At 42.4% G+C, this 18980-nt stretch overlaps 1 protein-coding gene across 4 annotated transcripts in view; it reads left to right on the top strand.

Annotated features, from left to right (window-relative positions):
• ACER2 (alkaline ceramidase 2) overlaps positions 1-18980 on the top strand; it is a 52773-nt gene that overhangs the window by 10333 nt on the left and 23460 nt on the right. For all 4 annotated transcript variants that reach the window (XM_050761341.1, XM_050761340.1, XM_050761344.1 and 1 more), the window contains 2 exons: positions 15077-15191; positions 15931-16072. In XM_050761341.1, the coding sequence (XP_050617298.1) occupies positions 15116-15191; positions 15931-16072 (218 nt within the window). In that variant the 5' untranslated portion in view covers positions 15077-15115. The remainder of the gene's footprint in view (positions 1-15076; positions 15192-15930; positions 16073-18980) is intronic.

The following is an 18980-nucleotide window of genomic DNA, read 5'->3' as shown; positions in this document are numbered from 1 at the left end:
CTGTGGCTTATCTTTTCACCGCCCAAACAAGGAAAACAGGAACTCCTGGTTTGGGTCACTGTGAATTTGAGGTTGTTGTTTAGGACTTTTCCTTCTGGATTTGCTAGAGAAAATGTCTTTGGCAGGAGTCAGGTGTTTACTGCCTGCAGGAATCTCAGATGATCTAGTCCCTGCCCTTTTATTCATCTGATGAGAAAACTGGGCTGTTGTGGAGGGAGCTGTCATGCTCACATTTCTGGCATGGCTGGGGCCACAATCCAGAAGTCTGGCCTCTCCCTTCCCTCAGTGCTGAAATCCATGCTGGCTTCCATACAAACACTCCTGCTTTTTTTTTTATGATTAGGTTACTTCCTTAAGAAAACCTAAGGCTGGGCATTGTGGCTCATGCCTGTATTCCTAGCACTTTGGGAGGCCAAGGCACTTGGGTGGATCGCTTGAATCCAGGAGTTCGAGACCAACCTGGGCAACATGGCGAAACCTCATCTCTACAAAAAAATACAAAAATTAGCTGGACATGTGGCACGCACCTGTTGTCCCAGTTACTTGGGAATCTGAGGTGGGAGGATCACCTGAGGCTGGGAGTTGAAGGCTGCAGTGAACCGAGATTGCGCCACTCCACTCTATCCTGGGCAACAGGGTCTCAAAGAAAACCTGGCCCTCTGCTTTCTACAGCGACTATGAAAGACAGTGAGTGGAAGTGGCCATGACTTATCTATTGCCTAACCTCTCAGAGCATGCTGTCAGGGGTAAATAGCTACACACAGAGGATGGGCTGGAGTAGTTCTGGGTACTTTCAATAAGGAGAAACACCAGTGGTAACACAAGTTGTCCTTTTGTAAATAACGAATATAGTGAAAGAGTAAGGATTTCATCAGAGTTCAAGAAGAAAAGACAGCTTGATGACAGGTTCTCACACACTTAGCAAAGTTATTATATGTGGCGTCTGGGGTCTACAGAGAGGGAGGGTCAAGCTTGGTTATTTTGGCCAAAAAAGCTAGTGTATTGCTTCTCTGAGTCTGTCTTGAAAGTCGTAGGGCTGGATGAAAGGGAGAGTTTGTCTTCACTTTTAATCTAGTCCCATTGGAGCTATTGCTCTACGTAGTGAGTGCTAAAGTCGTTTTCAGAAATGAACGGTTGATCCTCAACTGCAGTGTCTGGCTGATTAGCCCAGCTGGCCCATCTGACAAACTTTATTCCTTGGAATACTCATAAACCACAAAAATCGCCTTGGCAAAGCAGAGAGCGTAAGGTGTCAGATAATAAGGTCATTGCCTAGCTTTGTTGAGTGTAGGTCCAAAGAATTTAGCAAAAAATGTTTCTTCCCCTCTGTTCCTATTTAAAAAAAATTTTTTTGAGACAGTCTTGCTCTGTTCCAGACTTGAGTGCCGTGGTGCAATCTTGGCTCACTGCAACGCCTCCCAGGTTCAAGCAATCCTCCCAAAGTGCTGGGATTACAGGCATGAGTCACCATGCCCGGCCTTCTTCCCCTGTGTTCTTACGTACTACTTATATTTTGATGCTTATCACAGGACATTCCCATGCTTATCTTACTCCTGTGTTGAGAAAGACAGTGAACTGTTATGTGGTGATAAATATCCTCTTAAATCCTCATAATAAGGCAACAGGTCTAATTACCCAGTTTATAGGAAACTAATAATCATTACCAGTTTTGAGAAAAAGTTGGAGGAATTGACAATGTTAAATCAGGAGAAGACTGGGAGAGGGATCTAGAACCTTCTTAATGGGTCTTAGGGGTAGCACATCACTACTACACCTTCAGATACTACTATCTACCATTACTTATTTGCTATGTGTTGAAGCTCTGCTGGGTACTCTATACTCACCCTAGACAATGGGTGCTATTTATTATATCCATTTGTTAAAGGTGGAAATTGGGGCCTAGAGAGTTTATGTAACTTGCTGTCGTCAAAAGCTTAGCACAGCTGAACTCAGAACTTGATCCATTTGACTCTACCAAGAGAGTTATCTTGAAGCTATAAGTGCCACTGTAACTAAATTAGATTTATCTATTTGGCATAGAATAGATATTTATTATTTAGTCATTGCATAACTTAAAACTCCTGTCTTGGGACCATTTTAGCTCTAGGATAAAACTCATAGTTTTTGATAGGAAAGAAGTTTATTTAAAGTAGTTTTTAAAATTACTGTTTATTGTAAAAGTAATATGATCATGGTAAAAAATTTAGAGTATGTAAGTTGTAGCATGAAAAATAACCTTCTGTATCTTTCTAGATATTTTCTAGGCATGTAAAAAGCACATGTATCTGTGTGTGCATATAAAATACACATGTATAAGGCCGGGGGCAGTGACTCACGCCTGTAATCTCAGCACTTTGGGAGGCCAAGGCAGGCAGATCATTTGAGGTCAGGAGTTTGAGACCAACCTGGCCAACATGGTGCAACCTCATCTCTACTAAAAATACAAACAAATTAGCTGGTTGTGGTGGTACGTGACTGTAATCCCAGCTACTCAGAAGGCTGAGGCAGAAGAATTGCTTGAACCTGGGAGGTGGAGGCTGCAGTGAGCTGAGATCGCACCACTGCACACTCCAGCCTGGGTGACAGAGCAAGACTCTGTCTCAAAACAAACAAACAAACAAATAAAAAACCCAACAACAACAACAAAAGCATGTATAGCAAAATCACGAATACTTGAAGTTTTTTTCCAACCCATTTGAGAGCGTACTGTGTAAACTCTTATGTACCTTGTGTTTTTCACTTAATATGTCTTGGAGATATTTCCATATCAGCTCATATAGTGCTCTCTTCCTGTTTATAATGGTTATACAGTACTCCCTTTAATGGAGTGATCATAATTTATTTATCTAATCAATCCTTATTGATGGACATTTCATATAGTTTCTGTTTTATTGTTTTCATTTTGGTTTTTGAACAGTGATTCAGTGAATATCCTCATTCATGCATCTGGATGTACTTTTGCAAGTACTAATCTTAGATGGGGATTGCTGTGTCAAGGAGGATATTCGCTTTAAATGCTGATAATTAGTGTGAAATGGCACACTAAAGAGAGTGCACTGATTTCCACTGACAATGTTTGGGCATACAAAACATTTTGCTTTGGCCTATGCAAATCTCTATTGCCTCAAATGTTATCATCCTTTGCTTCAGCCAAGCCTAATATCTCTTCCATGAACATGTAATTTCCTTTCACAGCCTTTTATTTGTGCACATTTTGTACTATTTCTTCTAAATACAAATTTTATTGAATTGAGTTCCTTTTTATGTTTTAAGATTTAAGACCCCCTGGCTGGGTATGGTGGCTCACGCCTGTAATCCCAGCACTTTGGGAGGCTGAGGTGGGAGGATCACTTGAGGTCAGGAGTTTGAGGCCAGCCTGGCCAACATGGCAAAACCCCATCTCTACCAAAAATACAAAAAACTAGTCAAGTGTGGTACGTACCTATAGTCCCAGCTACTCGGGAGGCTGAGGCAGGAGAATTGCTTGAACCTGGGAGGTGGAGGTTGCAGTGAGCCGAGATCAGGCCACTGCACTCCAGTCTGGGTGAGAGAGCAAGATTCCATCTTAAGAAAAAAAAAAGAAAAGAAAAGATTTAAGGCCCCAGTCACATAGACCTAGCCACTTTGGAGAAAAGCTGGGTCTGCCTTTTACCCACTGAGCTTGGCTTTTGGGGACTCTGTTGCTCAGCAGGGACTTGAGGACAGAAGGAAGTCAACTGATGGCTGAAGAGAATCTTGAAGCAAAATACATGCATAAAATCAGTTCATGATCTGTCACTTTCTGCTCTGTCCCCAGTCATCAAGATAAATAGACCTCTCGTTTTATGCCAAGTCCTACATCCCACTCTCTTTAGGCTGAATCTATCGGTCGATCTATCAATCTGAGCATTTACTGGGCAACAACTGTGTGCTTATTACAGAGACCAGCTCTGTAAATAGTCATCTGGGTGGTGAGGGCTATGATAGAGGTGTGTACAAGCCACCGAGGGTGTTATTAGTAGTGTGCATGGGATTGATGTACTGTGAGGATAGAGTGGTGGTTTTTGCAACAAGGCTACTGAATAGAGTGACCAAACCCATCCTGGGTTTTTGCCTGAGACTTTTCTGATTTTAAAACTGAACGTCCCATGCCTTGGGAAGCCCCCTCAGTCCCAGGCAAACCACGACAGTTGGTCGTCCCAGGAACAGAAGTAAAACAATGGAATGGGTAGGTAGGAATCAGCACACAATAAAGACGTACAGGCAATCCAATCAGCCAGGGTAAAAGTCCTCAGCCGTTTATGAACCTGCTGTCCAGAATATGTGCAGCCTGTTGTTTTGTCTTTATTTACCCTCTCTCTGGAAAGTGCACATTCAGATGCATCAGGATGAGACTGCAGTATGTTCATGAGATTATTTTGTTATTTGTTATTTTTTGTTGTTGTTGTTGTTATTTTTTTATTTGTTATTTTTCCACATAACATTTGCAAATGTTATGTGGAAATTCATAGAATGAAGAACTTTCTAAGGAAATAATACATTTTAAAAATCGTGGACTAGGCGCAGTAGCTCACACCTCTAATCCTAGTTCTTTGGTAGGCTGAGGCTGGCAGATCACTTGAGCTCAGGCTGAGGCTGGCAGATCACTTGACCAGCCTGAGCCACATGGCAAAACCCTACCCTGTCTCTACAAAAAATGTGAAAATTAGCTGGACATGATGGCACATGCCTGTGGTCCCAGCTACTCAGGAGGCTGAGCTCAAGGCTGCAGTGAGCTGTGAGCATGCTATGCATGCTATAATCTAACAATAGGCTTTAAAATATACCCCTTGAGTGAACTGTTCTACAATTTCAGTGACCAATACAATTTTGAGGGATACATCTCAGTAGAGATGGAGCCATGAGCCCGTTTTTAAACCATGACTGATTTGCTTTTTTGTATTTCTTTTGGTGTTCATCTTTTTGTCTTGGAGAAAGTCTTCCACTAATTTGTTTTTTTCCTTTCCATATATTGATGTCTTTAAAAGGTACAGTGGGGGCCAGCCAGCCTTGGTAGATGGACTAGGCAGAAGCAATAGTGTAATTTCAGTATTATTTGAAGCATATGGCAACATAGTGCTTCTAAATGGTGCTTCTTTTTTTTTTTTTTTTTTTTTTTTTTTGAGACGGAGTCTGGCTCTGTCGTCCAGGCTGGAGTACAGTGGCCGGATCTCAGCTCACTGCAAGCTCCGCCTCCTGGGTTTACGCCATTCTCCTGCCTCAGCCTCCCGAGTAGCTGGGACTACAGGCGCCCGCCACCTCGCCCGTCTAGTTTTTGTATTTTTTTAGTAGAGACGGGGTTTCACCGTGTTAGCCAGGATGGTCTCGATCTCCTGACCTCGTGATTCGCCCGTCTCGGCCTCCCAAAGTGCTGGGATTACAGGCTTGAGCCACCGCGCCCGGCCCTAAATGGTGCTTCTAATATGCACATTTAAAGAAACTGTTTGGGCCAGGTGTGGTGGCTTATGCCTTTCATCCCAGCACTTTGGGAAGCCGAGGTGGGTTGATCACTTGAGGTCAGGAGTTCAAGACCAGCTTGGCCAACATGGTGAAACCTGGTTCGCTACTAAAAATACAAAAAATTAGATGGGCATGATGGCACTCGCCTGTAGTCCCAGCTACTTGGGGGAGGCTGAATCAGGAGAATTGCTTGAACCTGGGAGACAGAGGTTGCAGTTAGCCAAGATTTCGCTACTGTACTCCAGCCTGGGCGACAGAGTGAGACTCCATCTCAAAAAATAAATAAATAAATAAATAAAAATTAAAAATTAAAAAAAGAAAATGTTTGACGTATCATAATTTTGCTGTAGGTGTGATAAATGACTTCATGCCTTTGCAAATAATATATAAATACATTTTAAAGTGATTAGTGTGTCCATTGCTAGTGGAAATATAACCCAAGAAAGCCATTACGGGACAGCTTGGGAGTAGATAGTTGCACTTAGCAGAAGCAAGGTAGATTGAGAGGACTTGAGGCACTAAAGATCTTCTGGGGTAAAAATCACAATGCATTATATTTCTTGACATTATAAGTGGGACTGTAAATTGGTGCTCCTTCCACTGGAAAATGGCTAAACTGCTGCCATCTGCCTCACTTACAGCAAGTGAGGTAGAGCTTTATTATCTAGGATGAAAAGGTTTGCAGGGCGTATTGGTGAAGGAGAAAAGGAAGCTGCACAATGGGAATGTTACAATATGTGACATGTATGTACCTATTCATGTAAATGTGAAGAAAATGAGGACAGTGGTTATCTCCAGGGAAGAGGCTAGAAAGGAAACTTTATTCCTTTTTTACAAGAACACATTCATGTATACGAAGGGAGAAATATCAGGTTTTAAGTTACCTATGGTATAACAAATCCATTTTTCTTCTCCTCTTTCTTCACTCCCTTGATCCCCCTTCATCTCCTCCTTCTCCCCATTCATCTCCTTTTCTTCCTTTTATTTCTGGTTTAACAAGAGGAAAGCCATGTTTACATCAAAGCCAAGAAACTGGTCATATGTGCACAGTGTGTGATGCACAGTGGGTGATGTGATTCACAATTTTTAGATGCTAGTGGAGGAGTTAAGCCAAGAAGGTCAGAATGTGGTTGGATGGGTTGGGGTTGAAAATCACCTGGGGGCAGTGGAAGGAGCCGGCTCTGTGCAGATTGGCTCTCTGACTTCATCCAGCCCTGGAGCCTTTCAGGGCCCTCAGCTATATCCCTTTGTAAAACAAGGGATGGTTTTTATTTATTTTTATTTTTTATTTTATTATATTTTATTTTTTTGAGACTCTTGTCACCCAGGCTGGAGTGCAATGGCGTGATCTCGGCTTACTGTGACGTCCACCTCCCAGGTTCAAGCGATTCTCCTGCCTTAGCCTCCTGAGTAACTGGGATTACAGGTACCCGCCACCATGCCCAGCTAATTTTTTTTTTTTTTTGGATTTTTAGTAGAGACAGGGTTTTGCCATGTTGGCCAGGCTGGTCTCAAACTCCTGATTTCAGGAGATCCACCTGCTTCAGCCTCCCAAAATGCTGGGATTACAGGTGTGAGCCACCCGTGCCCAGCCTAAGGGATGGTTTTTAAGATCCTTCTTAAAATGATCCTTTTTTTTAAAAGACCCTCTTACGGATCTTTGATTCTTAAAATGATTCCATTGAAAGTTAGGTCAAGTTGTCTCTGTTTGCAGATGACATGATTGTGTATTTAGAAAATCCCATCGTCTCAGCCCAAAATCTCCTTAAGCTGATAAGCAACTTCAGCAAAGTCTCAGGATACAAAATCAATGTGCAGAAATCACAAGCATTCCTATATACCAATAACAGACAAACAGCCAAATCACAAGTGAACTCCCATTCACAATTGCTACAAAGAGAATAAAATACCTAGGAATACAACTGACAAGGGATGTGAAGGACCTCTTCAAGGAGAACTACAAACCACTGCTCAAGGAAATGAGAGGACACAAACAAATGGAAGAATATTCCATGCTCATGGATAGGAAGAATCAATATCATGAAAATGGCCATACTGCCCAAACCAAGTTATAGATTCAATGCTATCCCCATCAAGCTACCATTACCTTTCTTCACAGAATTAGAAGAAACTACTTGAAATTTCATATGGAACCAAAAAGCCTGCATAGCCTAGACAATCCTAAGCAAAAGCTACCTGACTTCATACTACAAGGCTACAGTAACCAAAACAACATGGTACTGGTATCAAAATAGATATATAGACCAATGGAACAGAACAGAGGCCTCAGAAATAACGCCACACATCTACAACCATCTAATCTTTGACAAACCTGACAAAAACAAGCAACGGGGAAAGGATTTCCTGTTTAATAAATGGTGTTGGGAAAACTGGCTAGCCATATGCAGAAAACTGAAACTTCCTTACACCTTATACAAAAATTAACTCAAGATGAATTAAAGACTTAAATGTAAGACCTAAAACCGTAAAAACCCTAGAAGAAAACCTAGGCAATACCATTCAGGACATAGGCATGGGCAAAGACTTCATGACTAAAACACCAAAAGCAATGGCAACAAAAGCCAAAATTGACAAATGAGATCTAATTAAACTAAAGAGCTTCTGCACAGCAAAATAAACTATCATCAGGGTGAACAGGCAACCTACAGAGTAGGAGAAAATTTTTGCAATCTATCCATCTGACAAAGGGCTAATATCCAGAATCTACAAGGAACTTAAACAAATTTACAAGAAAAAAAAAACAACCCCATCAAAAAGTGGGCAAAGGATATGAACAGACACTTCTCAAAAGAAGACGTTTATGTGGCCAACAAGCATATGAAAAAAAGTTCATCATCACTGGTCATTAGAGAAATGCAAATCAAAACCACAATGAGATACCATCTCACGCCAGTTAGAATGGCAATCATTAAAAAGTAAGGAAACAACAGATGCTAGAGAGGATGTGGAGAAATAGGAATACTTTTACACTGTTGGTGGGAGTGTAAATCAGTTCAACCATTGTGGAAGACAGTGTGGTGATTCCTCAAGGATCTAGAACTAGAAATACTATTTGACCCAGCAATCCCATTAGAGGGCATATATCCAAAGGATTATAAATCATTCTACTATAAAGACACATGCACACATATGTTTATTGCAGCACTATTCACAATAGCGAAGACTTGGAATCAACCCAAATGCCCATCAGTGATAGACTGGATAAAGAAAATGTGGCACATATACACCGTGGAATACTATGCAGCCATAAAAAAGGATGAGCTCATGTCCTTTGCAGGGACATGGATGAAACTGGAAACCATTATTCTCAGCAAACTAACACAGGAACAGAAAACCAAACACCGTATGTTCTCACTCATAAGTGGGAGTTGAACAATGAGAACACATGGACACAGGGAGGGGAACATCATACACGGGGGCCTTTCAAGGGGTGGGGGGGCTAGGAGAGGGATAGCATTAGGAGAAATACCTAATGTAGATGATGGGTTGATGGGTGCAACAAACCACCATGGCACATGTATAGCTATGTAACAAACCTGCACGTTCTGCACGTATATCCTAGAACTTAAAGTGTAATTTAAAAAAAAAAGAAAAAGTTAAGGACTTTGATCATAACGATGAACAAAAGCCTACTGCTGGCCGGGCGCGGTGGCTCATGCCTGTAATCCCAGCACTTTGGGAGGCCGAGGAGGGTGGATCACCTGAGGTCAGCAGTTCTAGACCAGCCTGACCAACATAGTGAAACCCCATCTCTACTAAAAAAACAGAAAAAATTAGCTGGGCATGTTGGCTTATGCCTGTAATCCCAGCTACTTGGGAGGCTGAGGCAGGAGAATTGCTTGAACCCAGGAGGTGGAGGTTGCAGTGAGCCGAGATTGCACCATTGCACTCCAGCCTGGGCAAAAAGAGCGAAACTCCATCTCAAAAACAAAACAAAACAACAGAACAAAACCTACTGCTTATACAGTATAGTACTTAGACCTTTGTCCTGATTCCTCCGTACCTGCTTCTTGGTAAATGAAAATCGACTACATTCATTTCTTTTTCTTTTTTTCTTTTCATTAATCTAAGAAAAATTGGCCACATTTCTCAGACTGGAGACTGTATACCACTTGGGACGTCTCAGACAACTTGTTCATATTCTTACCCAAGGTCACTAGTTGCACATAGCACTTCTATGTGGGAAAGAGAGAAAGATCCGCAACAAAGTGAGCCAACTAAAGGCCGAGCATTGGGGGCTCACACCTCTAATCCTGGCACTTTTAAAGGCTGAGGTGGGTGGATCACTTGAGGTCAGGAGTTGAAGACCAGCCTTGCCAACGTGGTGAAACTCCATCTCTACTAAAAATACAAAAATTAGCCAGGCGTGGCGGGCGCCTGTAATCCCAGCTACTCTGGAGGCTGAGGCAGGAGAATCGTGAAGCCGGGAGGCGGACCTTACAGTGAGCCGAGATCGCGCCATCGCACTCCAGCCTGGACTAGTGACAGAGTAAGACTCCGTCTCAAAACAAAACAAAAAGCAAAAACAAAGTGAGCCAACTAGAAAAAGGTACCCATTTCTCCATAATGATACAGCCCCACTTAGGTATTTCAGACCTGGATTTTTTTTTTTTTTTTTTTTTTTTTTTTTTTTTTTTTTTGAGACAGAGTCTGGCTCTGTCGCCCAGGCTGGAGTGCAGTGGCCGGATCTCGGCTCACTGCAAGCTCCGCCTCCCGGGTTTACGCCATTCTCCAGCCTCAGCCTCTTGAGTAGCTGGGACTACAGGCGCCCGCCACCTCGCCCGGCTAGTTTTTTGTATTTTTTAGTAGAGACGGGGTTTCACCGTGTTAGCCAGGATGGTCTCGATCTCCTGACCTCGTGATCCACCCGTCTCGGCCTCCCAAAGTGCTGGGATTACAGGCTTGAGCCACCGCACCCGGCCCAGACCTGGATTTTAACCAAAGGCAACAGCTCTGCTCCCATTCTGCCTCTGACCAAGGATCTTGTTCTCCTGCTTTAACTTGCATTTCTCTCCCACCCGTCTTTCTCCCCTTTCTAAAAAGTGTTGTGCCTACCCCCTCTCCTCCCCAGATGGTGGCAGAGGCAGGCATTGGCCCCTGAAGTTGCCAGCCCTTACTTGCCCTATGCCTCAAGCTCTGGGGTTTGCTGAAGCATTCTATTTAGTTGTGTACCATTGTGGTTTCGCAGGCCTGGGAAAACTTTTTGGCCCTGCTCGCTTCAGTTCAGTTCAGGTGCCCACCATCATGGTTCTTTGAGACGTCCTCTAAGTGACCATTCTGTATTGTCCAACATGAGTAACCACTGTTTTCTTCTGAAAGTTCTGTGCCCTTGCCTTTGCAGAAGTTCATCTACCCTATCCACCTATTTCTGAATGTGGTTTTTGTTTGGGTTTAGTCCAGGACCCCTCTCACCCCACCCCGATGGGTGTTACTCATGTAGACTTAGCTGTCATCTTCACATTCGACATAGTTCCTTTGTGTGCTCAGTCCTGTACAAGGAGCCCCTCACTCCACAATTAGAGATGAGACTTAAAAGCTGAATGTTCCTACCACTTCATATCTTCTAAAACGGCCTTAATTTAAAAACAAAAGAATATAGCAAGTGTTGGCAAGGATGTGAGAAATTGGAACACTGTATATTGCTGATGGGAATATAAAAATGCTGCTGTGGGAAAATGTTTGGTTGTTCCTTAAAAAGTTAAAATGGAATTAGTACACCAGCCAGTGCCTTAGTCCGTTCATGCTGCTATAACAAAACATCTTAGACTGGGTAATTTATAATAACAAAAATTCATTTCTTACAGTTCTAGAGGCTGGAAGGTCCAAGATCAAGGTGCCAGCAGGTTGGGGGTCTGGCAAGGGCTCCCTGCTTCAAAGACGGAGTATATGCTACACTCTCATATGGTAGGAAGGGTGAATACCTCCATCAGACCTCTGTTAGAAGAGCACTAATCCAATTTAACACCTCCAAAGGCCTCACCTCTTAGTACAGTTATGTGATGGGGATACGTTCTGAGAAATGTATTGTCAGGAGATTTTGTCATTCTGTAATATTATAGACCATACTTACACAAACCTAGATGGTATAGCTTTGTACACACCCAGGCTATGTGGTATGGCCTATTGCTCATGTGCTGTAAACCTGTACAACATGTTACTGTACTGGACACTGTAGGCAACTGTAACACAACAGTAAATATTTGTGTATTTAAGCCTATCTAAACCTGGAAAAATGTGGCATAAAAGCTCCATTATAATATGGGTCCACTGTCATATATGTGGCTCATCGTTGACTGAAATGTCATTATGTGGCAAATAATGATACTGTCATATTGATGATTAAGTTTTAACATGTGAATTTTGTGTGTGGGGGTGACACATTCAGACCATAGTACCCAGCAACCATTAATGTATGAATAGATAGACTAAATGTAGTATATCCTTTAAATGGAATGTTATTCAGCCATAAAGAAGAATAAGGTACTGGTACATGCTGTAATATGGATGAACCTTAAAAACATTATGCTAAGTGAAAAAATAAGCTAGATACAAAAGGTCATATATTGTATGATTCCACTTATGTTATGTGAAATATTTAGAACAGGTAAAATCGTAGAGACAAAAGGCAGATTGGTGGTTGCCAGGGGCTGAGGGAGGGAGAAATGAGGAGTGACTGCTTAATGTGAATAGTGTTTCTTTTTGGGGTGATGAAAACATTTTGGAACTAGATAGAGGTGATGGTTGCCCATTATGAAGGTACTAAATGCCACTGAATTGTACACTTTAAAATGGTTAGCTTTATGGTATGTGAATTTCACCTCAATTTTTTTTTTTTTTTTTTTTTTTTTTTTTTTTTTTTTTTTTTTTTTTTTTTGAGACGGAGTCTCGCTCTGTAGCCCGGGCTGGAGTGCAGTGGCCGGATCTCAGCTCACTGCAAGCTCCGCCTCCCGGGTTCCCGCCATTCTCCTGCCTCAGCCTCCCGAGTAGCTGGGACTACAGGCGCTGCCACCTCGGCCGGCTATTTTTTGTATTTCTTAGTAGAGACGGGGTTTCACCGTGTTAGCCAGGATGGTCTCGATCTCCTGACCTCGTGATCCGCCCATCTCGGCCTCCCAAAGTGCTGGGATTACAGGCTTGAGCCACCGCGCCCGGCCTCACCTCAATTTTTTAAAGTTCAGGAAAAAAAAAAAAAAGGCTATGAGTCTGTGAAACAAAAAACCCCAAAATCAACCAAACAAAAAGTAAGTTACAAAAATTAGGGATGAGGGCCGGACGTCGTGGCTCATGCCTGTAATCCCAGCGCTTTGGGAGGCCGAGGCGGGCGGATCACGAGGTCAGGAGATCGAGACCATCCTGGCTAACACGGTGAAACCCCGTCTCTACTAAAAATACAAAAAAAATTAGCTGGGTGTGGTGGCAGGCACCTGTAGTCCCAGCTACTCGGAAGGCTGAGGCAGGAGAATGGTGTGAACCTGGGAGGCAGAGCTTGCAGTGAGCTGAGATGTGCCACTGCACTCCAGCCTGGGCAACAGAGCAAGACTCCGTCTCAAAAAAAAAAAAAAAAATTAGGGAGGAGGTTCCAATATGACAGTCACTGGCCACATGTAGCTGACTGTTGAGCACAGGAAATGTGTCTAGCCCAAACTGAGGCTTGTGAAATTTACACTGATCTTCAAGGCTTTCATGTGAACAAAATAATGTAAACTAGGCTGGGCGCAGTGATAAACTAAACTGGGCGTGGTGACTCATGCCTATAATCCCAGCATTTTGGGAGGCTGAGGCAGGAGAATTGCTTGAGGCCAAGAGTGTGAGATCAGCCTGGGCAACATAGTGAGACCCCCATCTCTACCAAAAAAAAAAGGTAATAATAATAAATAAAGTCAGGCATGGTGGTACATGCCTGTAATCCTGGCTATTCAAGAGGCTGAGACAGGAGGCTCCCTTAAGCCTGGAAGTTGGAGGCTGCAGCGAGCTGATCCCGCCACTGCACTCTAGCCTGGTTGACAGAGTAATACCCTGTCTCTAAGGAAAAAAAAAAAGGAAACTATCTCATTAATGATATTTAATAGTGATTACATGTTCAAATGACAATATTTTGAGTACACTGCATTAAATAAGATAGATTATTAAAATTTTTAAAAAGTTGAATGCCCATGGAGACATAACAGAGAGGCTTAAATCCATACCAAAGTCTGCAAGATAAAATGATACCATTTTAAAGCTGGGAAGAAGCTTTCAAATATAATCTTTACTTAAAAATAAGTTTTGGTTAGAATGAGAAAGGTGACAAAGGGCGACTAAGGGGGAAACTAGAAAGAGTCCTCACTTTGTGTAGGCCCAGGGGAAAAGTCTAGCCTGGCTGGGGAGGATTATTGGGAGCTGGACAATGTCTAGTCTTTTTGATGCCGTCATTAAACTTTTTTTTTTTTTTTTTTTTTTTTTTTTACCTTATTTAATGCAGACTTTATCTTTAAAAACACAAATGCGAGTGGGCACAGTGGCTCACGCCTATAATCCCAGCGCTTTGGGAGGCCTGAAGCAAGTGGATCACCTGAGGTCAGGAGTTTGAGACCAGCCTGGCCAACATGGTGAAACCCCGTCTCTACTAAAAATACAAAAATTAGCTGGGTGTGGTGGTGAGTGCCTGTAATCCCAGCTACTCGGGAGGCTGAGGCAGAATAATTGCTTGAACCCAGGAGGCGGAGGTTGCAGTGAGCTGAGATCGCACCAGAGAACTCCAGCCTGGGCTATAAGAAACAAACTCTGTCTCAAAAATAAAAAAATAAAAAAATAAATGCAGCCAGGCGTGGTGGCATGTGCCTAGTCCCAGCTACTTGGGAGGCTGTGGTGGGAGGATCACTTCAGCCCAGCCTGGACAGCATAGCTAGACCAAGTCTCTTAAAAAAAGATTGTGAAAAAAAAGTAAGTGCAAGTAAATTAGAATGATTCATAATTAACATTGCAATGAGAATTACTGGTTCATTGAATCAAGAGGAGCTTGGGCAGCTTTCATAGACTGCAGTGCTTTTATAGTTACTCCTATGATCAAAGAAGCAGCGGGGAGCCCCTTAAATGGTCATTTTAAAAGTTTTAAGTTCTCCTGATTGTGTATCTATAGTCAAAAAAAGTGTAAGAGGCTGGGTGTGGTGGCTCATACCTGCAATCCCAGCACGTTGGGAGGCTGAGGCAGGCAGATCACCTGAGGTCAGGAGTTCAAGACCAGCCTGGCCAATATGGTGAAACCTTGTCTTACTAAAAATACAAAAATTAGCCAGGCATGGTGGTGGGTGCCTGTAGTCCCAGCTACTCGGGAGGCTGAGGCAGGAGAATTGCTTGAACTCGGGAGGTAGAGGTTGCAGTGAGCCGAGGTTGTGCCGCTGCACTTCAGCCTTCCAGCCTGGGTGACAGAGTGAGACTCCATCTCAAAGAAAAAAGAAAGAAAAAATGTGCAAGAGCTTAAACAAGATATATGACCACGTTTATCCCAGTTTGCAAGGACATACTTGGAAGAGGCCATTTTATTTTTTGCCTTTTTTACTTAATTCTCATCTTTCTGTTTTACATTTTTTTCCTGCAGATCAGCAATGTCTTATTTTTCATTTTACCGCCCATCTGCATGTGCTTGTTTCGTCAGTATGCAACATGCTTCAACAGCGGCATCTACTTAATCTGGACTCTTTTAGTTGTAGTGGGTAAGTGGAGTCGTTTGGGAACACGGACTTAACAGGGTGTTGGGAGGGTAGAAGGAATCCCACACACTTCCTGTCCCCTTTGAACATAATGTTTTGTAAACTAAAGTCACTCTGAGGTCTTAGCATACTTTTTTTCCCACTTACTTGATGGCAGAAGGACTCTTGAATGCAGGCTTGATAACAAGCTTGGCATTACTATCACTTGCGTGCATTTGAGACTTCATTTGTGTAGTAGCTATTGGGGCTATGCCAGTGCAATTTTCGGAACGTCTGAAGAAAGTCTTATGAAACAATTGATCTCTGGGGAGACTGGTTTCTAATGGACTAAAGTTAAAGAAGAAAATGTAGATGTTTGATCCCTCATTATTTTGTGAAATACTTGTGTCGTTTCCATTTCCTCCCACAGGCAGGCTGGGAATTCTTAACAGTGAGGGACTGTTGAATTTTATTTACTGCCTCTTCCCAGAAAGGCTCAGTGGATGAAGACAGAATGTGTTTAACTGTGGAGTTGTTAAAGTTCTGATGTGCTGATATTTGAGCCCTAGTTGAAATCCTCTTTCTAGACTTGAGGCATGCATGCCTGGGTGGTGTGAGTTTCTTTCTTCAGTTTCTTTTTTCAGAGGGAGCGAGTGATCTGGTGACTGTGATAACTATTGGTGAAAGGACTATCCTTAAGCAGTGTATTGAATTTGTGTCTCTTCTGTGGTGACCTTTTTTTATTGGTTGTAATTGATTCTAGGAATTGGATCCGTCTACTTCCATGCAACCCTTAGTTTCCTGGGTCAGATGCTTGATGAACTTGCAATCCTTTGGGTTCTGATGTGTGCTTTGGCCATGTGGTTCCCCAGAAGGTATCTACCAAAGATCTTTCGGAATGACCGGTAAGCTTGCACTAAACATTTTTGCATTTACCACTAGGTACAGTACCCAATATAACAATGTATATATGAAGAAAAATAGCACATGATTGAACTCAGCCTAGTGATGAGCTTATCGTATTCTTGTTCAATATCTGTTGATTGTTTTTATGATCTGACAATATAAGTAAACTGACAGATTAGAGAGGGAATTTTAATAATGCTTGGGGAAGAACTGATATAACATTAGGAACAAAAGTCAAATAGTGCCCTTGTTTGATATGAGCAAGAGTGGAAAGACCTTCAGTGGAGGCGGCATTACTGAATGGTTATTCAATACTCTTTGATTTTCTGCTAGAACATTTCCTTGAGACTAATCCAACTCTACCAGTTTTATACATCTGAAGTAGAATCCGGACTAATGAACTGGTTCTTGGAGCTACACTTGTAGTTCCAATGAACTGTAGTTTTCAAGTTGTCTTTTTTTTTTCTTTTTGCTTCTGATGAGAGCTGTGCACCTGTGTGTACGTGCACACACACACACACACACACACTCATATACCGTATATATGTTCAAATTGGAAACCCAGAATTTCAGGAAGGGATGCATTTTAATAGCCATTGTGTTAGGGTTATACAGGTATTCATCCAGTAAATATTTTTCAACACTTGTATTTTACTATGCATTTTTCTAGGCACTGGAATATCACAGTAAACAAAACAGCAGAGTCTAATGAGCTTACACTGAAGTTGGGGAGATTACAAATCAACAAGCAAACAAGTAAATAATATAATGTTAGGATATGTCAGGTACTGTGATAAAAAGTGAAGCTGATAAGGGTATAGTGGTGACTTAGTTTGCTGATTTAGAGTTTGGTCAGAGAAAGTCTTTCTGAGGAGCTATGTGAGGTTTGTTACTATCTAGAGGCACAGAGGAGATTCAGCCCAATACAGATGAGAAACGCTCCTGGAACATATTACCCACATTTTCTGTAGAACACTGTTTTGTCAAAATATACCTATATGGCTAAATAGTCTAAAACTATGGATTCAGTGAAGCAAACGGTATGTGCCCATGGAAGAGTTCTATCAGGAAAAGAAAATAATTCATTACAGTTTTACTGGCACTATGAAAAGGAACAGGAGCTGTGCAGCTGCTGAGAACTAAAGCTGCTATCTGTGGACTGAAATGGAGAAGCGTCTATGAAAAATGCTGGCTGCAAGGGGCACATTATATAATTGTATATGTGATATCCTAATTTTAGAATGAATGAACTAAACTCTTTCTGAGTATGTTTTTGTATTAGCACAAAAATGCCTGGGAGGTGAGGACACCTAACTACAGCCATTGGCTGTTCTTGGGCATTGCAGCAGAGAGGAATAGCCGCTTTTACCTTTCATCTGACTGGTTGACTTTTTTTTTTTTTAACAAAATTAACACATTAATCTTTCTTGCTTGCTTTCTTGCTTTCTCTCTCTTTCTCTCTTTCTTTTTCTTTCTTTCCTTCCTCTTTCTTTCTCTCTCTCTTTCTCCTTTTCTCCCTTTCTTTCTCTCTTTCTTTCCTATCTTTTTTTCCGTTCCTTCTTTTCCTTCCTTCCCTTCTTTCCCTTCCCCTCCTTCCTTCCCTTCCCTCCTTTTCCTTTCCCTCCCTCCCTTTCCCTCCCCTCCCCATTCCCTTCCTCCCTTCCTTCCTTCCTTCTTTTCTTTCTTTTCTTTCATCTGACTCTGTGCCCAGGCTGCAGTGCAGTGGAGCAGTCCTGGCTAAATGCCATCTCAGCCTCCCCAGGCTCAGCTGATCCTCCCACCTCAGCCTCCCCAGGAACTGGGACTACAGGTGCACGCCACCATGCCTGGCTAATTTTTGTATTTTTTTATAGAGAAGGGGCCTCGTTATGTTGCCCAGGCTGGTCTTGAACTCCTGGGCTCAAGCAATCTGCCCACATCGGCCTCCAAAAGTGCTGGGACTACAGATGTGAACCACTGCACCTGGCCTAATTTTTTTTTTTTAAATAGAGACAGGGTCTCGTCATGTTGCCCAGGCTGGTCTCAAACTCCTGGGTTCAAGTGATCTTCCCCTCTTGGCCTCCCAGAGTGCTGGGATTGTAGGTGTGAGCCTCCGCACTTGGCCATGGCCTAATTTTATTACTAAATATTTATTTTAAAATGAGATAGGGAGAAAACATACTTTAATTGGATTCGCTGTACAGTCTTATTCTGGGAATCAGGATTTGAATTGAATAGTATTATCTCTGAGTATCCACTAGCAGATAGAAGTACTCTCAAGAAGGTTACTTATCAGAAAATAAAAGCGAAAGAGTGAAAGGGCAGGGGTGGGGGGGCGGAGAGAGAGAGAGAGAAAGAGAGCAAGGGAATGAGAGACAGAGAAAGGCTGTTTACAAGTAGAAGTCCCTCATCTCAGATGAAAAAGTGGTTCTCCATCTTGGTGAGGCCTTCTAATCAGCAGGGAAAATATGCTTTCAAATGTGGCCAGGTTGGTTTATGCTGTCACCAGTTTCCAGTCATGTTTAGTTTCCTTGTTCAACTTTAAGAGAAGCCTTGGGAGGCAAGGAAGGGGTTAAGCATGCAGGTGGAGGTAGAGGGCACCAGGTAGGGTCATGAGGTGGTTCTGCAGGTAGGGACCTTTTGACTCTGCCTGAGAAATAAGCCATTTACCCTTTGACTTTTCCTTCTGTCTTGAAAGGTACCCACCAGTCACCGCCATGCTTTCTCTAAACCTGGTGTACGTTACATTGAGAGCTGAGGAATCGCTTTTCTCAGATAACTTATTTTTCAAGTCTGAGTAAGAAATTGAAGAAATGGGAATAAAGGTTTTGTGTATTTGTTTGTGGCATTCTGGAGGCCTGGGTTGAAATTCCAAGGGACAGTTTTTAATGTATTACTTATAGAAAACTTTTTTTTCTTTTCTTTTCT

The sequence above is a fragment of the Macaca thibetana genome, chromosome 15 (assembly GCF_024542745.1).
Source record: "Macaca thibetana thibetana isolate TM-01 chromosome 15, ASM2454274v1, whole genome shotgun sequence".
Lineage (NCBI taxonomy): Eukaryota > Metazoa > Chordata > Mammalia > Primates > Cercopithecidae > Macaca > Macaca thibetana.
This window is presented reverse-complemented; position numbering and strand designations above follow the sequence as displayed.